The 21789-nt window shown below is 45.2% G+C and overlaps 2 protein-coding genes across 2 annotated transcripts; both read right to left on the minus strand.

The window, feature by feature from the left end:
- Positions 1-9535: 9535 nt before the first annotated feature.
- Positions 9536-12569, minus strand: LOC109745088 (GDSL esterase/lipase At4g10955). Its single transcript, XM_020304228.4, has 3 exons — positions 12198-12569; positions 11052-12065; positions 9536-10393 (listed from the first exon to the last, which is right to left on the minus strand). Exons 1-2 carry the CDS (start codon positions 12545-12547, stop codon positions 11066-11068), a joined length of 1350 nt encoding a protein of 449 aa, XP_020159817.1. The 5' UTR covers positions 12548-12569; the 3' UTR covers positions 9536-10393; positions 11052-11065.
- Positions 12570-12699: 130 nt separating this feature from the next.
- LOC109745090 (uncharacterized protein At4g18257) lies at positions 12700-16428 on the minus strand. The gene is made up of 3 exons (XM_020304229.4): positions 15994-16428; positions 14242-14553; positions 12700-13093 (listed from the first exon to the last, which is right to left on the minus strand). Exons 1-3 carry the CDS (start codon positions 16344-16346, stop codon positions 12913-12915), a joined length of 846 nt encoding a protein of 281 aa, XP_020159818.1. The 5' UTR covers positions 16347-16428; the 3' UTR covers positions 12700-12912.
- Positions 16429-21789: the final 5361 nt, after the last annotated feature.

Consider the following 21789-nt stretch of genomic DNA (forward strand, 5'->3'; position numbering starts at 1 on the left):
GAAATTGGTTTTCCAAGCTCATGCCCGGGTCGAGAGATATGAAGTCTCCGACAAGTTCTTCAGCTGTAAAATGGAGGAAAATAGTTCTGTTAGTGAGCACATACTCAGAATGTCTGGGTTGCACAACCGCTTAACTCAGCTGGGAGTTAATCTCCCGGATGACGCGGTCATTGACAGAATCCTCCAGTCGCTTCCACCAAGCTACAAGAGCTTGGTGATGAACTTCAATATGCAGGGGATGGAAAAGACCATTCCTGAGATATATTCAATGCTGAAATCAGCGGAGGTGGAGATCAGAAAAGAACATCAAGTGTTGATGGTGAATAAAACCACTAAGTTCAAGAAGGGCAAGGGTAAGAAGAACTTCAAGAAGGACGGCAAGGGAGTTGCCGTGCCCGGTAAGCCAGTTGCCGGGAAGAAGCCAAGGAATGGACCCAAGCCTGAGACAGAGTGCTTTTATTGCAAGGGAAGTGGTCACTGGAAGCGGAACTGCCCCAAATACTTAGCGGACAAGAAGGCCGGCAACACCAAAGGTATATGTGATATACATGTAATTGATGTGTACCTTACCAGTACTCGTAGTAGCTCCTGGGTATTTGATACCGGTGCGGTTGCTCATATTTGTAATTCAAAACAGGAACTACGGAATAAACGGAGACTGGCGAAGGACGAGGTGACGATGCGCGTCGGGAATGGTTCCAAGGTCGATGTGATCGCCGTCGGCACGCTACCTCTGCATCTACCCACGGGATTAGTTTTAAACCTCAATAATTGTTATTTAGTGCCAGCTTTGAGCATGAACATTGTATCTGGATCTCGTTTAATTCGAGATGGCTACTCATTTAAATCCGAGAATAATGGTTGTTCTATTTATTTGAGAGATATGTTTTATGGTCATGCCCCGCTGGTCAATGGTTTATTTTTGATGAATCTCGAACGTGATGATACACATATTCATAGTGTGAATACCAAAAGATGTAAAGTTGATAACGATAGTCCCACATACTTGTGGCACTGCCGCCTTGGTCACATTGGTGTCAAGCGCATGAAGAAGCTCCATGCAGATGGACTTTTGGAGTCTCTTGATTACGAATCATTTGACACGTGCGAACCATGCCTCATGGGTAAGATGACCAAGACTCCGTTCTCCGGAACAATGGAGCGAGCAACCAACTTATTGGAAATCATACATACCGATGTGTGCGGTCCAATGAGTGTTGAGGCTCGCGGAGGATATCGTTATGTTCTCACTCTTACTGATGACTTAAGTAGATATGGGTATGTCTACCTAATGAAACACAAGTCTGAAACCTTTGAAAAGTTCAAGGAATTTCAGAGTGAGGTTGAGAATCAACGTGACAGGAAAATAAAATTCTTACGATCAGATCGTGGTGGAGAATATTTAAGTCACGAGTTTGGTACACACTTAAGGAAATGTGGAATAGTTTCACAACTCACGCCGCCTGGAACACCTCAAAGAAACGGTGTGTCTGAACGTCATAATCGCACTCTATTGGATATGGTGCGATCTATGATGTCTCTTACCGATTTACCGCTCTCATTTTGGGGCTATGCTTTAGAGACTGCCGCATTCACTTTAAATAGGGCTCCGTCGAAATCCGTTGAGACGACACCGTATGTATTATGGTTTGGGAAGAAACCTAAGCTGTCGTTTCTAAAAGTTTGGGGATGCGATGCTTATGTCAAGAAACTTCAACCTGAAAAGCTCGAACCCAAGTCGGAAAAATGCGTCTTCGTAGGATACCCTAAGGAAACTATTGGGTATACCTTCTACCTCAGATCCGAAGGCAAGATCTTCGTTGCCAAGAACGGGTCCTTTCTAGAGAAGGAGTTTCTCTCGAAAGAATTGAGTGGGAGGAAAGTGGAACTTGATGAGGTGATAGTCACCCCTTCCGAACCGGAAAGTAGCGCAACACGGGAAAATGTTCCTGTGGTGCCTACACCGACTGGGGAGGAAGTTAATGATGATGATCATGAAGCTTCGGATCAAGTTACTACTGAACTTCGTAGGTCCACAAGGACACGTTCCGCACCAGAGTGGTACGGCAACCCTGTCCTGGAAATCATGTTGTTAGACAACGGTGAACCTTCGAACTATGAAGAAGCGATGGCGGGCCCGGATTCTAACAAATGGCTAGAAGCCATGAAATCCGAGATAGGATCCATGTATGAAAACGAAGTATGGACTTTGACTGACTTGCCCGATGATTGGCGAGCCATAGAAAACAAATTGATCTTTAAGAAGAAGACGGACGCGGATGGTAATGTGACCATCTACAAAGCTCGACTTGTCGCTAAGGGTTATCGACAAGTTCAAGGGGTTGACTACGATGAGACTTTCTCACCCGTAGCGAAGCTGAAGTCCGTCCGAATCATGTTAGCAATTGCCGCATACTATGATTATGAGATATGGCAGATGGACGTCAAAACGGCATTCCTTAATGGCTTCCTTAAGGAAGAGTTGTATATGATGCAGCCGGAAGGTTTTGTCGATCCTAAGAATGCTAACAAAGTATGCAAGCTCCAGCGCTCAATTTATGGGCTGGTGCAAGCATCTCGGAGTTGGAACATTCGCTTTGATGAGATGATCAAAGCGTTTGGGTTTACACAGACTTATGGAGAAGCCTGTGTTTACAAGAAAGTGAGTGGGAGCTCTGTAGCATTTCTCATATTATATGTGGATGACATATTATTGATGGGAAATGATATAGAATTCTTGGAAAGTATAAAGGCCTATTTGAATAAGTGTTTTTCAATGAAGGACCTTGGAGAAGCTGCTTATATATTAGGCATCAAGATCTATAGAGATAGATCAAGACGCCTCATTGGTCTTTCACAGAGTACATACCTTGACAAGATATTGAAGAAGTTCAATATGGATCAGGTCAAGAAGGGGTTCTTGCCTGTATTGCGAGGTGTGCAATTGAGCACGGCTCAATGCCCGACCACGGCAGAAGATAGAGAAAAGATGAGTGTCATCCCCTATGCCTCGGCCATAGGGTCTATTATGTATGCCATGCTGTGTACCAGACCTGATGTAAACCTTGCCGTAAGTTTGGTAGGAAGGTACCAAAGTAATCCCGGCATGGAACACTGGATAGCGGTCAAGAATATCCTGAAGTACCTGAAGAGGACTAAGGATATGTTTCTCGTTTATGGAGGTGACGAAGAGCTCGTCGTAAAGGGTTACGTCGACGCTAGCTTCGACACAGATCTGGATGACTCGAAGTCACAAACCGGATACGTGTATATTTTGAATGGAGGAGCAGTAAGCTGGTGCAGTTGCAAGCAAAGCGTCGTGGCGGGATCTACATGTGAAGCGGAGTACATGGCAGCCTCGGAGGCAGCACAGGAAGCAGTCTGGATGAAGGAGTTCATTACCGACCTAGGGGTGATTCCCAATGCGTCGGGCCCGATGACTCTATTCTGTGACAACACTGGAGCTATTGCCCTTGCGAAGGAGCCCAGGTTTCACAGGAAGACCAGGCATATCAAGCGTCGCTTCAACTCCATTCGTGAAAGTGTTCAAAATGGAGACATAGATATTTGTAAAGTGCATACGGACTTGAATGTAGCAGATCCGTTGACTAAACCTCTCCCTAGAGCAAAACATGATCAACACCAGCATGCAATGGGTGTTCGATTCATCACAATGTAACTAGATTATTGACTCTAGTGCAAGTGGGAGACTGTTGGAAATATGCCCTAGAGGCAATAATAAATGGTTATTATTATATTTCTTTGTTCATGATAATTGTCTATTGTTCATGCTATAATTGTATTGTCCGGAAATCGTAATGCATGTGTGAATACATAGACCACAACGTGTCCCTAGTAAGCCTCTAGTTGGCTAGCTCGTTGATCAACAGATAGTCATGGTTTCCTGACTATGGACATTGGATGTCGTTGATAACGGGATCACATCATTAGGAGAATGATGTGATGGACAAGACCCAATCCTAAGCATAGCATAAAAGATCGTGTAGTTTCGTTTGCTAGAGCTTTTCCAATGTCAAGCATCTTTTCCTTAGACCATGAGATCGTGCAACTCCCGGATACCGTAGGAGTGCTTTGGGTGTGCCAAACGTCACAACGTAACTGGGTGACTATAAAGGTGCACTACGGGTATCTCCGAAAGTGTCTGTTGGGTTGGCACGGATCGAGACTGGGATTTGTCACTCCGTGTGACGGAGAGGTATCTCTGGGCCCACTCGGTAATGCATCATCATAATGAGCTCTATGTGACTAAGGCGTTAGTCACGGGATCATGCATTGCGGTACGAGTAAAGAGACTTGTCGGTAACGAGATTGAACAAGGTATTGGGATACCGACGATCGAATCTCGGGCAAGTAACATACCGATTGACAAAGGGAATTGCATACGGGATTGATTGAATCCTCGACATTGTGGTTCATCCGATGAGATCATCGTGGAACATGTGGGAGCCAACATGGGTATCCAGATCCCGCTGTTGGTTATTGACCGGAGAGGCGTCTCGGTCATGTCTGCATGTCTCCCGAACCCGTAGGGTCTACACACTTAAGGTTCGGTAACGCTAGGGTTGTAGAGATATGTGTATGCGGAAACCCGAAAGTTGTTCGGAGTCCCGGATGAGATCCCGGACGTCACGAGGAGTTCTGGAATGGTCCGGAGGTGAAGAATTATATATAGGAAGTCAAGTTTCGGCCACCGGGAAAGTTTCGGGGGTTACCGGTATTGTACCGGGACCACCGGAAGGGTCCCGGGGGTCCACCGGGTGGGGCCACCTATCCCGGAGGGCCCCGTGGGCTGAAGTGGGAAGGGAACCAGCCCCTAGTGGGCTGGGCGCCCCCCATGGGCCTCCCCCATGCGCCTAGGGTTGGAAACCCTAGGGTGGGGGGGGCTTCCCACTTGCCTTGGGGGGCAAGGCACCCCCTTGGCGGCCGCCCCCCACCCTAGATGGGTTTGGCCGGCGCCCCCCCCCCTCCCGGGGGGCCTATATAAAGGGGGGAGGGAGGGCAGCAACATCACAGCCTTGGGCGCCTCCCTCCTCCCCTGCTACACCTCTCTCTCTCGTAGAAGCTCGGCGAAGCCCTGCCGGCATCCCGCTACATCCACCACCACGCCGTCGTGCTGCTGGATCTCCATCAACCTCTCCTTCCCCCTTGTTGGATCAAGAAGGAGGAGACGTCGCTGCACCGTACGTGTGTTGAACGCGGAGGTGCCGTCCGTTCGGCACTCGGTCATCGGTGATTTGGATCACCGCAAGTACGACTCCGTCATCCACGTTCATTGAAACGCTTCCGCTCGCGATCTACAAGGGTATGTAGATGCACTCCTTTCCACTCGTTGCTAGTATACTCCATAGATGCATCTTGGTGAGCGTAGGAAAATTTTAAAATTATGCTACGATTCCTAACAATTGTCTCATATATTGGTGCTTTCAAGACCGTATCATTGTAATTAGAGGGAAATTATTTAATTGTTTTGCATGGTATGCATTGCAGCTATAGCAGACTAGCAGCACTATGAATTGATATTGTCTTACATGAGGTGGACAAGGAATGGAATGTCCAATTTCCTGGGAATTGTAGCATTTTGTGCTTGTGGGCAATAAGTATTTTTTTATGTGTTGTCAGGTCATGATTCACACGGTTCCAGTTGCCTGTAATAAGTGTCAACCTACTCCTGAGAGATTAAGTCCTTTGTGAACTCCTAAGATATTAAGTCTTCTTGTCTTTTGTGTTGAAATAAAATGTGTTATCATGTTAAACATGCTTGATATTCTTTTTGCTTAGCTAGACTATGAGTTTTGCAAGTTGACATAGCCACTGTTGAAGGTGTTCTTCGTCGTTACTCTAGCTGCACCGTCGTTGCCATCTTTTCCATTGTTTCTGAGAAAATTATGCTCTATGGAAATTCTCCTTGAGAATAGTTATGTAACGTTATGTTGTACAAAAATGATGCATACTTTGTTCTAAAAAAGTATTTTTGGAAAAATTCTACAATCTTTGTTCTGAAAGATATGTTGCAACATAATCTTCTTTTAGTATTTTTTATTTGTTCTCAAAATTTAAGATGCAATATTTGGATGCTTGCAACTTGTACTACATACTACAATAGTGACACAACATCATGTCCCCAGCACAGTGCACATATGCACACTAGCAGGTCAGCAACGCAGTGCACATCCACACACGAGCAGGTCAGCAACACACGAGGTCAGGAGTAGCACAGACATGCAGGTGCAGAATGCATCCATGGGTTGCTTTATGGTTTCAGCCCACGGTTGAAACCAATTTACTGAGGTGGTTTGGCATGGGTTGGTTATAAAACGTAAGTAAGTTGGATTGGGGCGGGTTCCACATAATTAGTTGTTGTATGGGTTGGATTGACAACTTGACTAGTTCGTGCCCGGTTGAATTGGACATGGGGTGGGTCATAGACCATTCCTAGGTTGACTTCAAGGTGCACCAAATATCATATAAAAGTGCAAAAAATTCTAGACTTACCAACCATTTTTACAGACCCTAGGAAACCATCCATCCACACTAATCAAACCTCCTCCTGAAATTAATGGTGGGTCGTGCCCTGTCGGGGTTACAAATACATGGTAGGCCCAAGTATACGAATGGCCCACCAGAAGGGCATAGCCCATCAGAGATATGACCCAGAAGATCATGGGTCAAAGGACATCACCTTTGGCCCATAGGAGTCGGAGCCCAAGATAACAAGGACTAGAAGGGTGGTGCATGATCTGATCAAGTCCCTATAGTTGGATTCTACACCCCCTGTTGAACAAGACTTAGCAGTCGGTCATGAAGATGAAAGGGAGCAGTCGGCTAGGCCTACATTCAACGGATACCTAGGATACCCCATCAACCACGATGTCTAAATGACAACAGTTACCCAACGGTGGAGTAATCTAGTTAAATACGATAGTTACTAGCAGTAATAGCTAGGAAATAGTCCTCTACACCTGAGGCCATGAGTAGCATTAATACCAACCCATTATGTACCCCTCCTAGCGCACTCTATATAAGTTGGGAGGGGAGCACCGGGCTAAGGGTAGAGCATTCACACTGTGTACCTTATGCCAAGAGCTAAGAGCACCACAAGAGTAAGGTATTACCTCCATCGAAGAGGGCCCGAAACTGTATAAATCCTTGCGCGTACTCCCATCTACATCGCTCGGTTGATATGATCCTCTACATTCATACCCCGATATTATTGTCAGGATTATATCCATGACATGCCCTACTAATATCCAATAAAAAATTGTCATATCACCCCGTAATCACCCATAATAGTGGCGGTGCTGGGGTCCTTCCTGGGAATTCCCTGGAATACACAAGATTTTGGCACATTTTTTTACTACATATGTTTATGCGCTAAACACTTGGCCCACTGAGTCCAGGAAAAACTGACACCTACCGCAGCGACCGAACGACGCACCAAACTAGACATGATCGACCTAGTGTCTGGTTAGGCGGGTGATTCCTCCACCGATTATAGTTTACCCAACCTAGAGATAGCGACGGCGATTCCAAGTCTGGCAGCCGCCCTCCCCTCCCCTTCGGTCGGCGCTCTCCGTGACTCCCTCCCCTCCCCTCTACCTTTGACCCTCGTCGCGCTCCCCTCCGCGAGTTTGCCGCTCTGCGTCTGGTTTGGCCTCAGGCGCCAGTTTGCATCTGCCCTTCGGCCTCCTCGGCTTGGCTTGCCCTGCAGGGCCGCAGGCGCCCTCCACGGCACGGCTCCACCTGTGGTAGTCCAACTTTCATGGCCCCATCGAAGGTATTTTCCCCTCTTTTTTTCAAAAAGATCTGAAGTTTTTTTTTGTAAATGCCATTGCCTGTGATTGCTAGAAGTAATAGAAGATAGTCACTGACTGCTTGTAGTGAAATTGAATTGCTTATTATGTGATTCATTTGCTACTTATGTGATTCACTGGTTGCTAGATGGACATAACGAACCTGGTGACCACTACTTCTCATGATCATTTTCACTAATTGGTTGTACATTAAAATTGTTTGTCCAGTGACCAATGTCCATTAGTTCATGCCACTGCCACTGATTTCTACTTTGTTTGTGTGATTGTGATGTATATGAAGAAGAAGGATGTTAGCATATTTGAATTGTGGGACAAATCTTCAAAGGCAAGGACAATAACTTCTACATCCACACCAACTCCTCTTTCTGTTGTGGTTCAGAGCAACCTTCAACTAGCACTAGTGAAAACACATGATGATGCTTCGCAACTGGAGAGGGAGAGAGGCTCCCCGACCCAATTGTCGAAGATGATTAAGCGGCTGATGAAGATGTCGAAGTAGATTTGGCAGCTCTAGAACGTGATCCCAACAAGCAACTTCCCATATCTTATTATCATGCCAATGACCAAGATAGAGTTAGAAAGAGATACATTGACTTGGGAGATTACTTGCATGGCAGCATCCAGTCCATGTGATTCATTTGCTTCTTATGATCAAGAGAAGTTGGTTAGGCTTGCTAGAAAGTTTTATGCTAAGGATTTGACAAACGATGGACTGTCAAGACTTCGATACCAATTAAGCATGTACATTTCTCATGTCCCTATGGATAAAAGTTTTAGCAATTTGAAGAATCTATGTGAGCTTTCAGTTTTGATGGTTGGGTCAAAACGAATGAACAATATTATATTTTTTACAAACTTCTTAAGTTGGTGCCCATTCTTCCCGTAGCCACTGCTAGTGTTGAGAGGGTATTTTCCTCAATGTAATATGTGAAGAATCCACTAAGAAACAAAACGGGCGATGAATATTTAAACAATTGCTTGGTTGCATTAGCTGAGAGAGAATTCTCCAAGCAAGTAAAATATGAGGATCTCATCGATCTGTTCCAAAAGGGGATCATAAAGTTATATTGTAATTTCCTGTGTTGTTTGTAATCTTTCTTAATTGTTAGAGATATTGCCACAATGATATTTTGCTACCATTGTCGATGTATGGTCATTGAGTAATTGATATTGCCATTTTACAGTACATTTGTTGTTCTATTATATTGCTTTGGCAAATAAATACTTTTTACAATAATACCTAGGAGCAAATTCATGGCTCTGCCATTGACCCATAAGTGTTGAAAACTCAAAGATGTGAGAAGGGGTAATTTTACAAGAGCCGTGTTACTGATATGTAAAAATTCTATGTAAAATTTATACGGAGCATTGCACAACCAACAACTACAGTTAAAATCGTGTGGTGATTATAATCCACACAGATTCGCTTTACAACCCTCAACTAACCACATGGTTCACGTGGCATGCTAATTAGCACAGACATAAATGACTGATAGGTAAGACCGTAAGAGGAAATCTAGGTTCTAAATTGCAAACCACAAAAATGATAAGGTCGTTCCTCTCATTGGTGTGCTCTTCCTTTCAACTACTGCTGCCGCCTAGATTAACCTCTGCCTACCGCCGCTGCTTGGAGTGACACCACTGGCGCTTGGAATGGGAATGCCTTCGAATCAGATCTACACATGAGTTCTAGATGGGATCTACTAATGAAATATTCTACACTTCTAGGATTTCTTGAGCACAACAAGTCCCTTTGCCCCCTCCTATCCCGAGGAAGGCCATTATATAGGGGTCATGATTAATGGCCGCCTCCGTCCATCCTCACCTTCCTAGCGCACAAGCTCCAGACTCCTTCACCTTTGGTAGTCGCGCGACCCCTCATAAGGAAACCAGGGTTGGCACACTTAAGGAAATTGTTAGCCCAGCCATGGACCCTTCATACCATGCTCGTATGAGCGAATATGGCTTGAAACATCTTTTATGTGTGTCACCAGAAGGTCTAGAACCACTTCTTCTCGGCAACTGAATGGTTTCAACATCATCAATTTTCGGTAGTAGATTTAGAGCGCCAGAGTTAATTATTTGGCGTAGATCCAACTTGTGCGCGTAGAAATCATAAAAAGGAGTCCGCGGGCCATGTTGAGTACTGATAAGAACTCTATAGGAATTCCATCAGGTCCAAGAGCCATGCTATCAATAGTAAACTTGGTCTCTTCCTGGCAAAGGGTCTATCCAAATATTTGTTACCATCTTTTGATAAACATTCTTCAGGTCCACATCATTCTCTAGATTCATATGGCCTCCTTCTCTCCAAACTAAGCTTTCATAATAAGTCAAATGGTCAGTAGCATTTTAGAGGATTTGATCACTGCCCATGAGAACATCGGAGCCATGTTTAGAAGTGTACATAGTATCCCCTCCCCCCTTTTCCCATTTGCCATTCAATGGAAAAATTTAGTGTTGGCACCCCTGCAACAATCACCTTTCACCGGACCTGTTATGCGAAACTAAAATCTTCCTCGTCATAGATATGAAAGAAAGCCCTTTTGATGAAACATTTCCTGCCATATTGGTCACCAGAGAAAGATTAGATTTCTTCAAGCAACTCCAAATCTTCCAATTTATCAAGCAACTCTTATTTTGTTCCTGAGGTCCTTTTGATGTTAGCACTCCACACTTTAAGTTGTATGTTACTTTCCTAACTTCAGTAAAAATCTTCTCAAATTATCCATAGTAGCTACAGGTGAGTTCCATGCTCTCTCTCTCCACCCTCTCAAGGAACTCGGGGTGCACCAGCTAACTAGATTCAAACCATAAGCCTTTGTTTTTAATCTCCAATAACTATTCATCCGCGATGAAAGGAATGTGATCCTTAGGTTCTCACTTATTTACAATCTTTAATATTAGTGCAGCTTATGCGAGTGGATTTGGTCTTGCCCAATTTTTTCTATAGTCAATGGTGGAGACACCATGCAAGTTAGATACGACTTCGACAAGATCTGATTTATTTAGTACTTCTTCCGTCCCATAATTTTGCAAGTTAATATAGCTTGTAAAAATATCTTGTATTATGGGATGGGGGAGTATAAACCAATATGTCAAATTGGGTCTGTAAAAAAAATTGAGCACATCATTAACCCCAGCCGCAAGGACCCAACAGGAACAACAACAATGGCAATAACCATTCAACGAAAAAAAATGATAATAAGTCAATAGTACCATGGCACACGTGCCTAACTCCGAGCGGCTGGTGCGGCCGGTGGCGGGGCGTAGAGCGACCTGAGCTGGCGGTCGACGAGTTTGCTGTGGTTGAGCGCGACCTGCAGCTCGACATCGTCAGCCCACCACTGCTCCAGCCCGTGCGCGGCCAGGAACTTGCTCGGCCCCTTGGAAACAACCACCATCCTCGCCACTCCGGCCTTGCTAGTGCCGCTCCCGCCCCCGCTGCCGACGGCCACGGTGGCCGTGCCGCTCGCGGCGTCGCTGTAGTAGCAGCAGATGTAGTCGTTGGTGTTGATGTAGAGGTGCGGCAGCCACTTGGCCATCCCGGCGCGCGCCAGCGACGCCTTGGCCTCGCTCTCGCTGTTGCAGCCGCCGCCCGCGTCCCCGCCGGCTTGGGTGCCCATGTAGGGTATCCAAGCGCGCACGCGGCCCCACAGCTCGCCGGCCGTCTCGGCGAAGCCCTTGAGGCTCATGGCCAGCGACACGGACGGCGGGTTGAACACGTGGCACTCCACGAAGACGCCCTCCTTGGCCAGCGCCTTGCCCACCTGCAGCGCGAACCCGGCGCCCAGCGAGTGCCCGCCCACGCACACGTTGGCCACGCCGAACTTGCGCGCGGCCGCCCGCAACGCCGCCAGCGCGCCGGCGAAGCGCACGGAGCCCTTGAGGCTGTCCCAGGCCAAGAAGCGGAGATCGTCGACGACGTCGCGGCGGAACGTGGGCGCCTTGAGCAGCGTGCCGCGCAGCGCCACGACGGCGGCGGGTGCGCGGGTGGGGCGGAACGGGATGTAGTCCGAGAGCGCGGCCTGGCGGTCCCACTCGAGGACGGCGCCGTAGATGGAGCCGTCGCGCTCGTCGACGAGCGCCTGGACCAGCCTGTACTTGAACGGGCGCCACCACTGCGGCGCGAGGCTGGTGCGCTCGTCCCGCTTCTCCTGCCGGTCCAGCTCCAGCAGGTACGCCCCCTGGATGAAGCACGCGATCACCATCCGCCGGTAGTTGGGGTTCTTCCTGCATCAACCATCGCAACAAATTCCCGGTAAAGCTACGCGAATGTGCAATGCAAATTATGCACCCGTCCAAGTGCAGTACTGACTAGCTTGAGCAAGTGCAGTACAAACACATACGGAGTAGAGTACTGACCAGCTTGAGCTAAGAAGATCTCTCCAGCTCGTGAAGGACAGCTTGCGGGGGCCATAGACATGGTACTCGAACGGACTCGGCACTGGCACCACCGCCGTTGCTGCGTCGCCGGCGTTCTTAGTCGGAGCCGGCTTGGCCATTGATCGTTCCTCCACCGTCAAGTCGCGCGCCACGCCTTCTCGGTTCTCGCCCGCGCAGATGTAGGGAATGGTTAAGCTTCCGCGAGAATAGTTTGTTTCAAGCTGAAAAGAATCACGGAAAGCGCGGCGAAACTTTTTATCCTCGGTCTTTATTCCATCATCCAACCAGGGTAGCATGGAACCTGCTTCTTTCTCGTCTCTGTATACCATGCTAAATTAGAACTGGTGGATCACAGCCAGAGTTGGGCGCACACGATTCGCCAACTTAAGATGGAGATGGCAGTCATATGCTCGGCCTCGACGAGAAGCATCTAAAAGCAGAAAAAAAAAAGGTTGCAGGAATCTGCCCAACGCCCAGCAAATCAGTCAAGGATCAAAACACCTCGTCAGTGTAAGATTCAAATTACCTCTACATTGCGTGACTGTACATTCCAAGACCATTTTCTGAATTTGATTTCGCCAGATCAAGGGAACCACAAACAAGACAAATCTTCTCATTTGCAGTTGCATGAACCGTGATTACATGAACTACAACAACTGCCACCTGGAGACAAGTAAGACATACAAAACCTCGACTAGCTAACTGGTTGGTCATCACTGGCCGAAGATGCCTGCTTTTCAGCCATCAACTTATCAAGGCGCTTCTTGAGGAAAGCTTGCCTGAGTTTCTCTCTACGAGCCGACTCCTGCTCTTGTCGCCGGTGTTTCATCGTTGAAGCCTTCTGCCTTGCTTGACTTACTTCGTCGTGAACCTCCCTGCAGACATGCCATGGTGCAAGTTAGTAAAAGACCTGAGAAATATTATTCTCAGAGGGAGACAAAATCGTTCAGGTTGCAAATTCAATGGTAGCATCTGGTATTGATAGTATGCAATCAAGGGATCTACATATCCTTCGCCTTCACATTTTATACTGTACAAAGCACCAGTTTTAAATTTGAATTTAGTAACATTGTAATACTGTCATTCCCACTCAAGAGAATACATGGAGGCTGGAGCACCATGGACCATGGAAAATCTTTCTAGTTTATTATCAATGAGGTGCCTCTCCTTATCGCACGACTACGGTTAGCTGGATTCACACTATGGTCTCAACCTTTGCACATCTCCTGGGGTATCAGTATCCTTGTCTCTCCATACAAGGCCACATTCCCCAAGCGTTACAGTTTAAGGTGCACGGAAAGTTTGTACGACTAATTGTGTCATGTATAAGTGCTTCACCAGCTAAGAGTGCTCTACTAAACTACTACTTGTAAGTTATACCAAGGCACATTTTAATTAGATCAACAAATTGAGGAAATATTTATGACAAATAAAACCAAAGTAATGCAGCTCATGCTAAAAACATTTAGTTCAAGTATTTACTTGGATAGAAAGGATATCACAAATGAAAAGGGAACATGAGAACATCGAGAATTCAGAGTGTAGTTTTGTAAGCCCACCTAACACCACGACGTGCAACGCTCCTCATACTACAAAACAGTTTTGGTACCTTGTAAACTATATCTATAGTTAGTCTGTACATGAAGCAGCCGAACACAGCTTGTACAGATTTACAAATGGTAGTACTCACAGAAAGAAACTACTAGTTAACAATGTGCTTTGTTAGGGGCATGACTCTGTTGTTTTGGGGCGCAACACGTGATCTATGTCTACATGGGCATGGCATGCTAAGAGAAGTGATATGCACAATATACCAGCACTAAAAGGCATGTAATGGATACTGCAACTGGGAGCCCAATTTATGTTCAGTGGTTTATGCAAGCGTCAAATGATTACAAGTGTTGAAACCGCCAGTTCCAATTTTGTTATGCATCTGCCATAGAGCAATTTCTACTTTGACTTCTCAAGGACTGGCACAGAAGTTCAGTGGATCAGTGCAGCAACTGCCCAAAGAAAACAGTACCTGACAAAGCGTTTGTGCTCATCTTGGTCAACTGTTGTACCAGTTCGTCCAAGGCCCACTGGCTTGGGATTTGGCATAGAATCGACACTCTCATTTTCTTGTTCTACATGCTCAGAGGCAGTAGCAGTCTCTGGCTGCCGCCGCTCGCTGACTTGATGAAAACTTTTCTGGAAGAAATCAACGCAATATTTCTCCTGGTCTTCTTCATCAGGTAGCTCACCCCTGGATAATTTCTCATACAGCTCAGCCTTCTTTTCTAGGGCAGAATAACATGCAGTACCATCTTTCACAGCTTTCAGCTCCAGCTTATCTCTGTTGCAAAAGGAAATATTACAGAGACATTAGTAAACACCAAGAGCATGCACAAGATGACAAGAGCAAAATGAAAAAGGTGCCAAAATGTGAAAATGATAGAACAAGAAAAACAATGACATGCTGATAGAGTGAAATCAAGATGCTTAGAAATGCCACACGAAAAGCAGAACAAATATCTTTATATTGAATGGTGATTCTATGGTATACTCATGGTACAAGAGCAACTGTGGCCAGGATGACAGTTTCTTGGAAACTGAGAAAAGCAAAATCAAATGATGGTTTAGTAGGCATCTCCTTTCAATTAGATCCATTGTTAATTTTCAATGTTTGTTGCTAGGAAAAGCAAAATCGTGTTATCGCAGAATACCGCACAACATACAAGCACATGTAACAGTTCACTCCTTTAATTACCAGCTGTACAACCACTAAGCAAACACTTACGTGTTGTCATTTCACTCAAGAAATTAGCATGTTAAGAATAGCGAATATGAACCACCTTCTAAAATAATTAGCATGTTAAGCTCTGGCTTCCTACCTTGTATAGCACAAGGGTAACACAAACTAGGCTTAGCAAAGCACATAAAATGGTGCCGTGCATCCGCACAGAGAGATTGAGCTTATGCAGTTATAATTCGGTCCTCATATTAGAGTAACCAACATCTCATGCCCTATACAGCCAAGTAATTTCCTAACACAAGTCACGCAACCAACCATTGGTAAGGGCATGTCAAAGATATAGTCAGCTATTATCTCATGCACCCCTCCATATCAGGCGGAGAGAATAGGAAAACAAGGGTTATCTCTTAAATTGTCCATTAGTACTTAATTCTTAAATGGAATAAGAAAATGTCGTGATCAACGGTGAATATTATCTTCCATGAACTATTTGTGTTGCCTGGTTGCAATAGCTGGAAAATTTCACTACATACAATTTTCTAGTACGATTGATTCATACAAGTGCAGTTATCTTAACTTGTCTACTGTGTGCATAATTCACAGCTTCATTCATTAATTCGTGCATTGCAACTGTTGCAGCCAAGCAACAGAAACAGCCCGCACACATAAAATCCCATGTTGATCGCCGCGTTAAGCAGTCCATTATGTTAGTTGCCTCTAGTGTTACGTCTAGATCGGCAAGGAGTAGAGAGAAACAGCTGACTCTACCTCTGTACACCTGCTTTTGTAGTTTGTGCTGCCCTAAAGATGATCCATGTTGGGAATCCATATTGGGATTGGGATATTTAACAGATATATAGAGATCACGGCTACTTAGTCTCCGCTCTTAGTGCAGAGGATCGATCCTATTGGGAATTTAATACCTTCACAAACGGTACGCCATAGGATTGATTAAGTAATTCTCCTCAAAACTAGCACAAAAAATAACCAGTCTACAATCACACTGAAGAAATGCCATAAGGATGATAATTGTGGACGTACTTGTGGGCGCGAGCGTCTACGCCTGAGTTCTTGGCGCCGAGGGGGTCGGCGGGGCCGGAGCGTTTCTTGGCGCGGCGGAACTCGCTGGAGGCAGCGTCAGCGGCGGTGGAATTGCGGGCTTCCTCCTGAGTGCGGTAGAGCTGGGCCTTGAGGTCGAGTATGGATGCCGCGCCGACGCCCTCGATGGCCTTGTGCTTCTTCGGCATCACCGTGGACTCCGTCAGCCACCCGAGCGACTCCATCCGCCGCTCCTTCGGATCAGCCTGCTGCGCCAGAGGCTGTGGATGCTGATTCGGCGCGGCCGCGGCCGCGGAGGAGGATGACGGCGCGGTATCTCCAGGTGACGACATCATGGCGGTGGCGGTGGCGATTTGGGAAGAAATTGGTCTGTCGTGGGACGAAGAGGGGGGGATTGGGCGAGGAGGGGAGGGGCAGTGTGCGGTGGGCTGGCGGCTTCGGCCTTTTGGGAACCTTGACTTCGGCCTGTGGGCTGAAGTCAAAAGTCCATGAAAACATTCAGTACTCACGTCCAAATTGGGTACATCTTCGCTCAATTCGTGACGTGTATAACTCTGTTTTTTTTCTTTTGAGAAACTAGGAAGCTTGCACGCATGTCTAAAATGTTGATGAAGTCAGCTTACATGTTACAAATTTAAAATAATTTTTGGAAAAAAATATAAATGAAATGGATACAAAATAGCATGTCACTCAAATTGTATTTTTTAAAAGTGAGTCACCATTGTGATCCAACAACCATGTGAAGAATCTGTCTTGCCACGACCACCAAGCTTTTTGAACAAACTGATTTTCAAGATGAATTTACACATGGTTAGCAGGCTAGTCGTGAGCACTTGCAAGCAAAAAATTGAATTTATGTGGCCCTTGCTCGATCCTATCAACGACTATTAAATACTTGATCAATTTCTCCTCTCTACAATTATGGTAGTAATACTAGATCAATTTCTCATCTCTACAATTATGGTAGTAATACTAGATCAATTTCTCCTCTCTACAATTATGGTAGTATTTTTTCTTTGTGGAACTGGAACACCTTGCATTCCAAACTTAAGACAGACCGACACAATCAGCGGTCGCAACACGGGTTACATCGAGGGGGAGGTCTGGAGGCCAGAAAACCTGGCTCGCAGGGGCACTCCGGCTACCAAGGTTCGCTAGCACATGTGCTGGTTTATTACAAGCTCTCGGGCAGTACATGACTTTGGCCTCTATGAAACCTAACTGTAGTAGATATCTGGTTTCACAGAATAGCACCCCAATGAAGACCGGTCTGATGATGTAGAGGTAGTTGATTGTTGCAGATCCAGGGAATCAGTTTCGGAAATCTCACGCCCCATAACTTGCATTTCAGCAAATTAGATTGCCTGCAAAAGGGTCGTAGCCTCAGCTTGCAAAGCGCGAGACTGAGCTGTTAGACGACCGGCAGCATCACAAAGGACGTTTCCATCAACATCCCTAGCAATAAGGCCCCACCCACCCTCCTTTAACTCGTCTCGAAAAACTTCATCCACTTTCAATTTGATAAAATCAGTGGGGGGGGGGGGGTTCAGCCAGGAAGAAACATGTTTCGGCACACCATGAGGTTTAGGTACTTGGAACTCTTTCCATTCAGCACACCTAGCAATATTAAATTGAAATTCCCATCTCTACTTCTCTTGCATGCGCTTTTGCTTGTGATTCACTTTCTTTATCTCACTCCACCAGGTCCATAGAAGAGCAATAGCTCGCATCTTCACTTCATTCGGCATTTTCAACAGGGCTAAAAGAACCTTTTTCAGGGTCTGCCAGTACACTTTCCAGAGATCACGCCATAAGTTGTCTTGCCCCCTGTTACCCGACGAGCTCTCTCCCGGTGGCCTAGTCTTATGATTCTGCAGCAAATCAAGGTGAACTCTGTAGGCTGACCTCGCCGAAAACATGCCCTTGCTATCAGGTTGCCATGCTATGAAAACTTCATAGTGTTCGCAGATTGGGATGCTAAGGATCACACGAGCGTCTTCCAGGATAAAAGTTTGCCTCACCAGCTGGTCATCCCACTAATTTGAGAGTGGATCGATCAGCTCAACGACCTTGGTACCTTGTCAAGACGGATTGGGTTTGCCCATAAATTTAACATTGTCTTCTTATATCTACTTAAAACCAATGAAGATGGCTGCCCTGCATGTATTAAGATTGTACCAGAATAGAATTAGTTATGTCACAACTAACTAATAAGCATACAGTTCAGTTATGTGCAAGTGATTCAGAACAAACTTGTGGAGAATAAATTACAGAAATAAGGTTATGTTTCTTACAGTGAAAAATTTATGGGTCTCTCTTCAAACCTGCATTTTGTATTAGTAGAAGGCCAAGAAGGCGGCTCAACTTACAAAATCGTGATCCAAAAACCAAAATAACAGTAAGAACACAAGCAAAATAGAGAAATTAAGCAAAATATTTTCCGTGTAAAGGATGGCAAAATAGAGAAATTAAGCAAAATATCTATCATTGGAAAGGATACCATTAAAGATTACATTTTTTTTACAACTTCCATATTACAAGCATACGACAACTCTATCTCCAAATTGCTGAAAATTGGGTACATCTTTGCTCACTTGACGTGTATAACTCTGGTTCTTTTTTCTTTCTTTATTTTAAGGAATAATAATTGTGGTTCAATTTATTTATTTTTCACAAAAAAGACTCAAATCTATTACTCCCTCTGATCCATATTAATTGTCATTGACTTAATACAAGTTTGCACTAAATCAGCGACAATTAGTATGGATCAGAGGGAGTATAAAAGTTCATAAGAAATAAGAAGCATCCCGAATATAATAAAAATTACATAAGTATAGCTTGTCAAAAACAGTTTATTTCAAAGTAATGAATTTATGTGAGGAGTCTTTTTGGCCCGGCTATTGTTTAAAAAAATCACAATATAAATTTTATATGACATCTAACATGATCACATGAGGTTGAGGAGCCGATAATATACAAATATTCTTCCCCTGGCACTAAACGAGATATAGGCCCGTATTCTTCACTGACACTTGTCATTTTGTACTTGTGCACTCACTACTTTCCATTGTGATGGTTAGGGTTGTCTACCTCCTCCTCCTCTTCCTCCTCCACCACCACCTCTCTTTCCCTCCTCCTTTCTTTTTCGAGCGGCCACTGCGCCTCGCCACCTCCCCCGCCATAGCAACTGGTTAGAAGGCATGAGGCCGGACCTAGGATTATCCATAGGGTTATCTTTTCGTCTTCCTTTTTCCAAACATTTCATGTTAGTGGGTGCAAATGTGTCGCTAAATAATCTTAAAGTTGGAGAAGACCTAGCTAAAACATTGATTTTTTGAAGGTGAAGCGTGCAAAAAAATTAAAATTGCTTCCAATACTTTGTAGTTCATCCAAATATTCTAGAACCGCACCCCTCCCTAAACTTTTGTATTATGTGATTTCCACAAATTCCGTAATTTATGAAATCTTAAGGGACTTTGGCATCGATCATCCCCACGATTGACCGTAAACTAGAAGCAAAGGCACCCTTTGCCAAGTAGTTGTTTTCTGCTCATGGATGTGGGTGTTCTTTTTTATGTTTGTTTTATGCTTGAAACCTCACATTTAATCAAAGGGAAAGCTGCAAGACATCCCCATCAACACGACAGTTTCTTCCAACCAACCCCAAAATTTTAACATGTATATCGCACAAGCACTCGCGAAAAAATTGGAATAAAAGAAACAGCCAGTATCAATCAAGTCTTTGGTAATATCACCATCTTCAGAAGATTTTATGTGTGCCGATCACAAGAAAACCCATTAGCTTCGATTCTTCACAGTGCTCCTAAATAGTAGATACCTTGTTGTATGGATGCTAGTTGCCACATATGCTCCCGAAATAGTAGATACCTTGAAATAGGGCGCCTCACATAACACCCCCAAAATGCTCCACATCACATCCAGTTCCTAAACTTATCTTCAACACCACACGCTGATCAACAGAGATAGACACAATATGCATCCCGCGCAGAGCGGGAAGAGCCGGAGGATCACTTACCAAGCCAGCCGATAGCTGGGACAAAGCAAGAAAAGGTGACACCGTAGAAACAGGTGATCAATGCAGCCATTGGAGCCTGCCCGCCTACTAGCAGCCGTGCAAGCCGACGTTCTCGGTAGCTCCCCCAAGAACTCCTACACTCTTGCGACTGCCAATGGCCTCGTCATACTTCTGAATCACCTTTCCTCTCTATAAGTGCATCTAATGCCACCCCTAGTTGGTTTTGGAGTATTGACGACAAATTTGGTTGAGGGACTAATGTGTTTGTGAGAATTGCAGGATAACACAGGTAGTAGTCCCTTATTGATTCGGTTTACCTACCAGAGATGACCCCTAAAAATGTGTGAAGACATAGAAGACAATGGCGGTTCGTGAAGACATTCACGATGAAGATTATGACATGTGAAGACATTCACTTGAAGACTATGGAGTGCGAAGAGAGAGTTGTTTCGTAGTTTCCTTTTCTTCTTTGTTGAGTCATAGGAACCACTGTACTGTTAAGTGGGGTCCAAGTGAACAAAGTCAGAGTGACTGATGTGATCCTCAACCAAAATCCTATGTCTTTGAGCGAAGACAATGAGAGCAAATCTTATCCAGAGCTAGATGAGTCAGCTTTGCTTGTAGCCCAAGTAAAGCTGTCGGGTGTGTTTGAAATCTGACCGTTTGACACGTGTCGGTTCCTTAGTGACCCAGGGTCATTTCAAACATATCAGGTCGGGTTGCCTCCTGGCTATAAATAGCCCACCCCCTACACCATAAATTGGTGGCTGCTTAGAGTTAGTGCATGGTTTTTGTCGTTTGAGAGCAACCCACCTTCGAAGACTTTGAGAGAGAGATCCTTGCGATGACAAAGCCCAAAACACCCAGAGCCAAAGAGTGTTAGGCATCGTTCAAGTCTTTCTGTCCGCGTGACCTGAAGACTTGTTACACTTGAGGACTGTGAATCCTCCAGCCGGTTAAGCGTCGCGTTCTGAGCATCCAAGAGTCATTGTGGATCGCGGGTGAACGAAGTCTGTGAAGGTTTGGAAGTCTACCTTGAAGACTTACCAGTGTGTTTGGGCGAGGACTGGGTGTCCTTAGCTCAAGGGGAATAAGGTGAAGACGCAGTCTTCTGAGTTAACTCTCAGCCTCCCTAACCAGACGTATAGTTGTCACAGCAACTGGAACTGGTCTACCAAATCCTTGTCTTCACCAAGCAATTGGTTCTATCCCCCACTTCCCTTACTTTTCAGTTTGTCTTCATGAAGTCATTGCTTGCTTGTCTGATCTGATTGACTTCACTGTGTGAAGACTATTTACTGTTTGTCTTCATACTGTCTTCCATCCTGATCCATACTACCTAGCTGCTGTTAGACTTCGTACTTTCACTACATTGCTTACTTGACTATGGCTTGTCTAGTGTAGTCTATCTTCCGCTGCATATCAATAGGTTTATTTCATCTGTTTGTCTTCAAAGGCCTCGTGTTTTGAATACTTCCATAAAAATCGCCTACTCACCCCCCTGTAGTTGATAACTAGCACTTTCAATTGGTATCAGAGCAAGGTGCTCCCTTGTTCTATGTGATTTGGTTTAACCACCTGGAGTTTTAGCTATGTCGACTACAGGGATAATCAAGATCTCCGTTGCGTGCCCAGTCTTTGATGGCACTGATTACCCCTACTGGAAGAATAAGATGCGCATGCATCTTGAAGCCATTGACGTCGTCCTCTGGTATGTCGTCAAGAATGGTGTTCCCAAGCCA

This window comes from Aegilops tauschii, chromosome 3 (genome assembly GCF_002575655.3).
Source record: "Aegilops tauschii subsp. strangulata cultivar AL8/78 chromosome 3, Aet v6.0, whole genome shotgun sequence".
NCBI lineage: Eukaryota > Viridiplantae > Streptophyta > Magnoliopsida > Poales > Poaceae > Aegilops > Aegilops tauschii.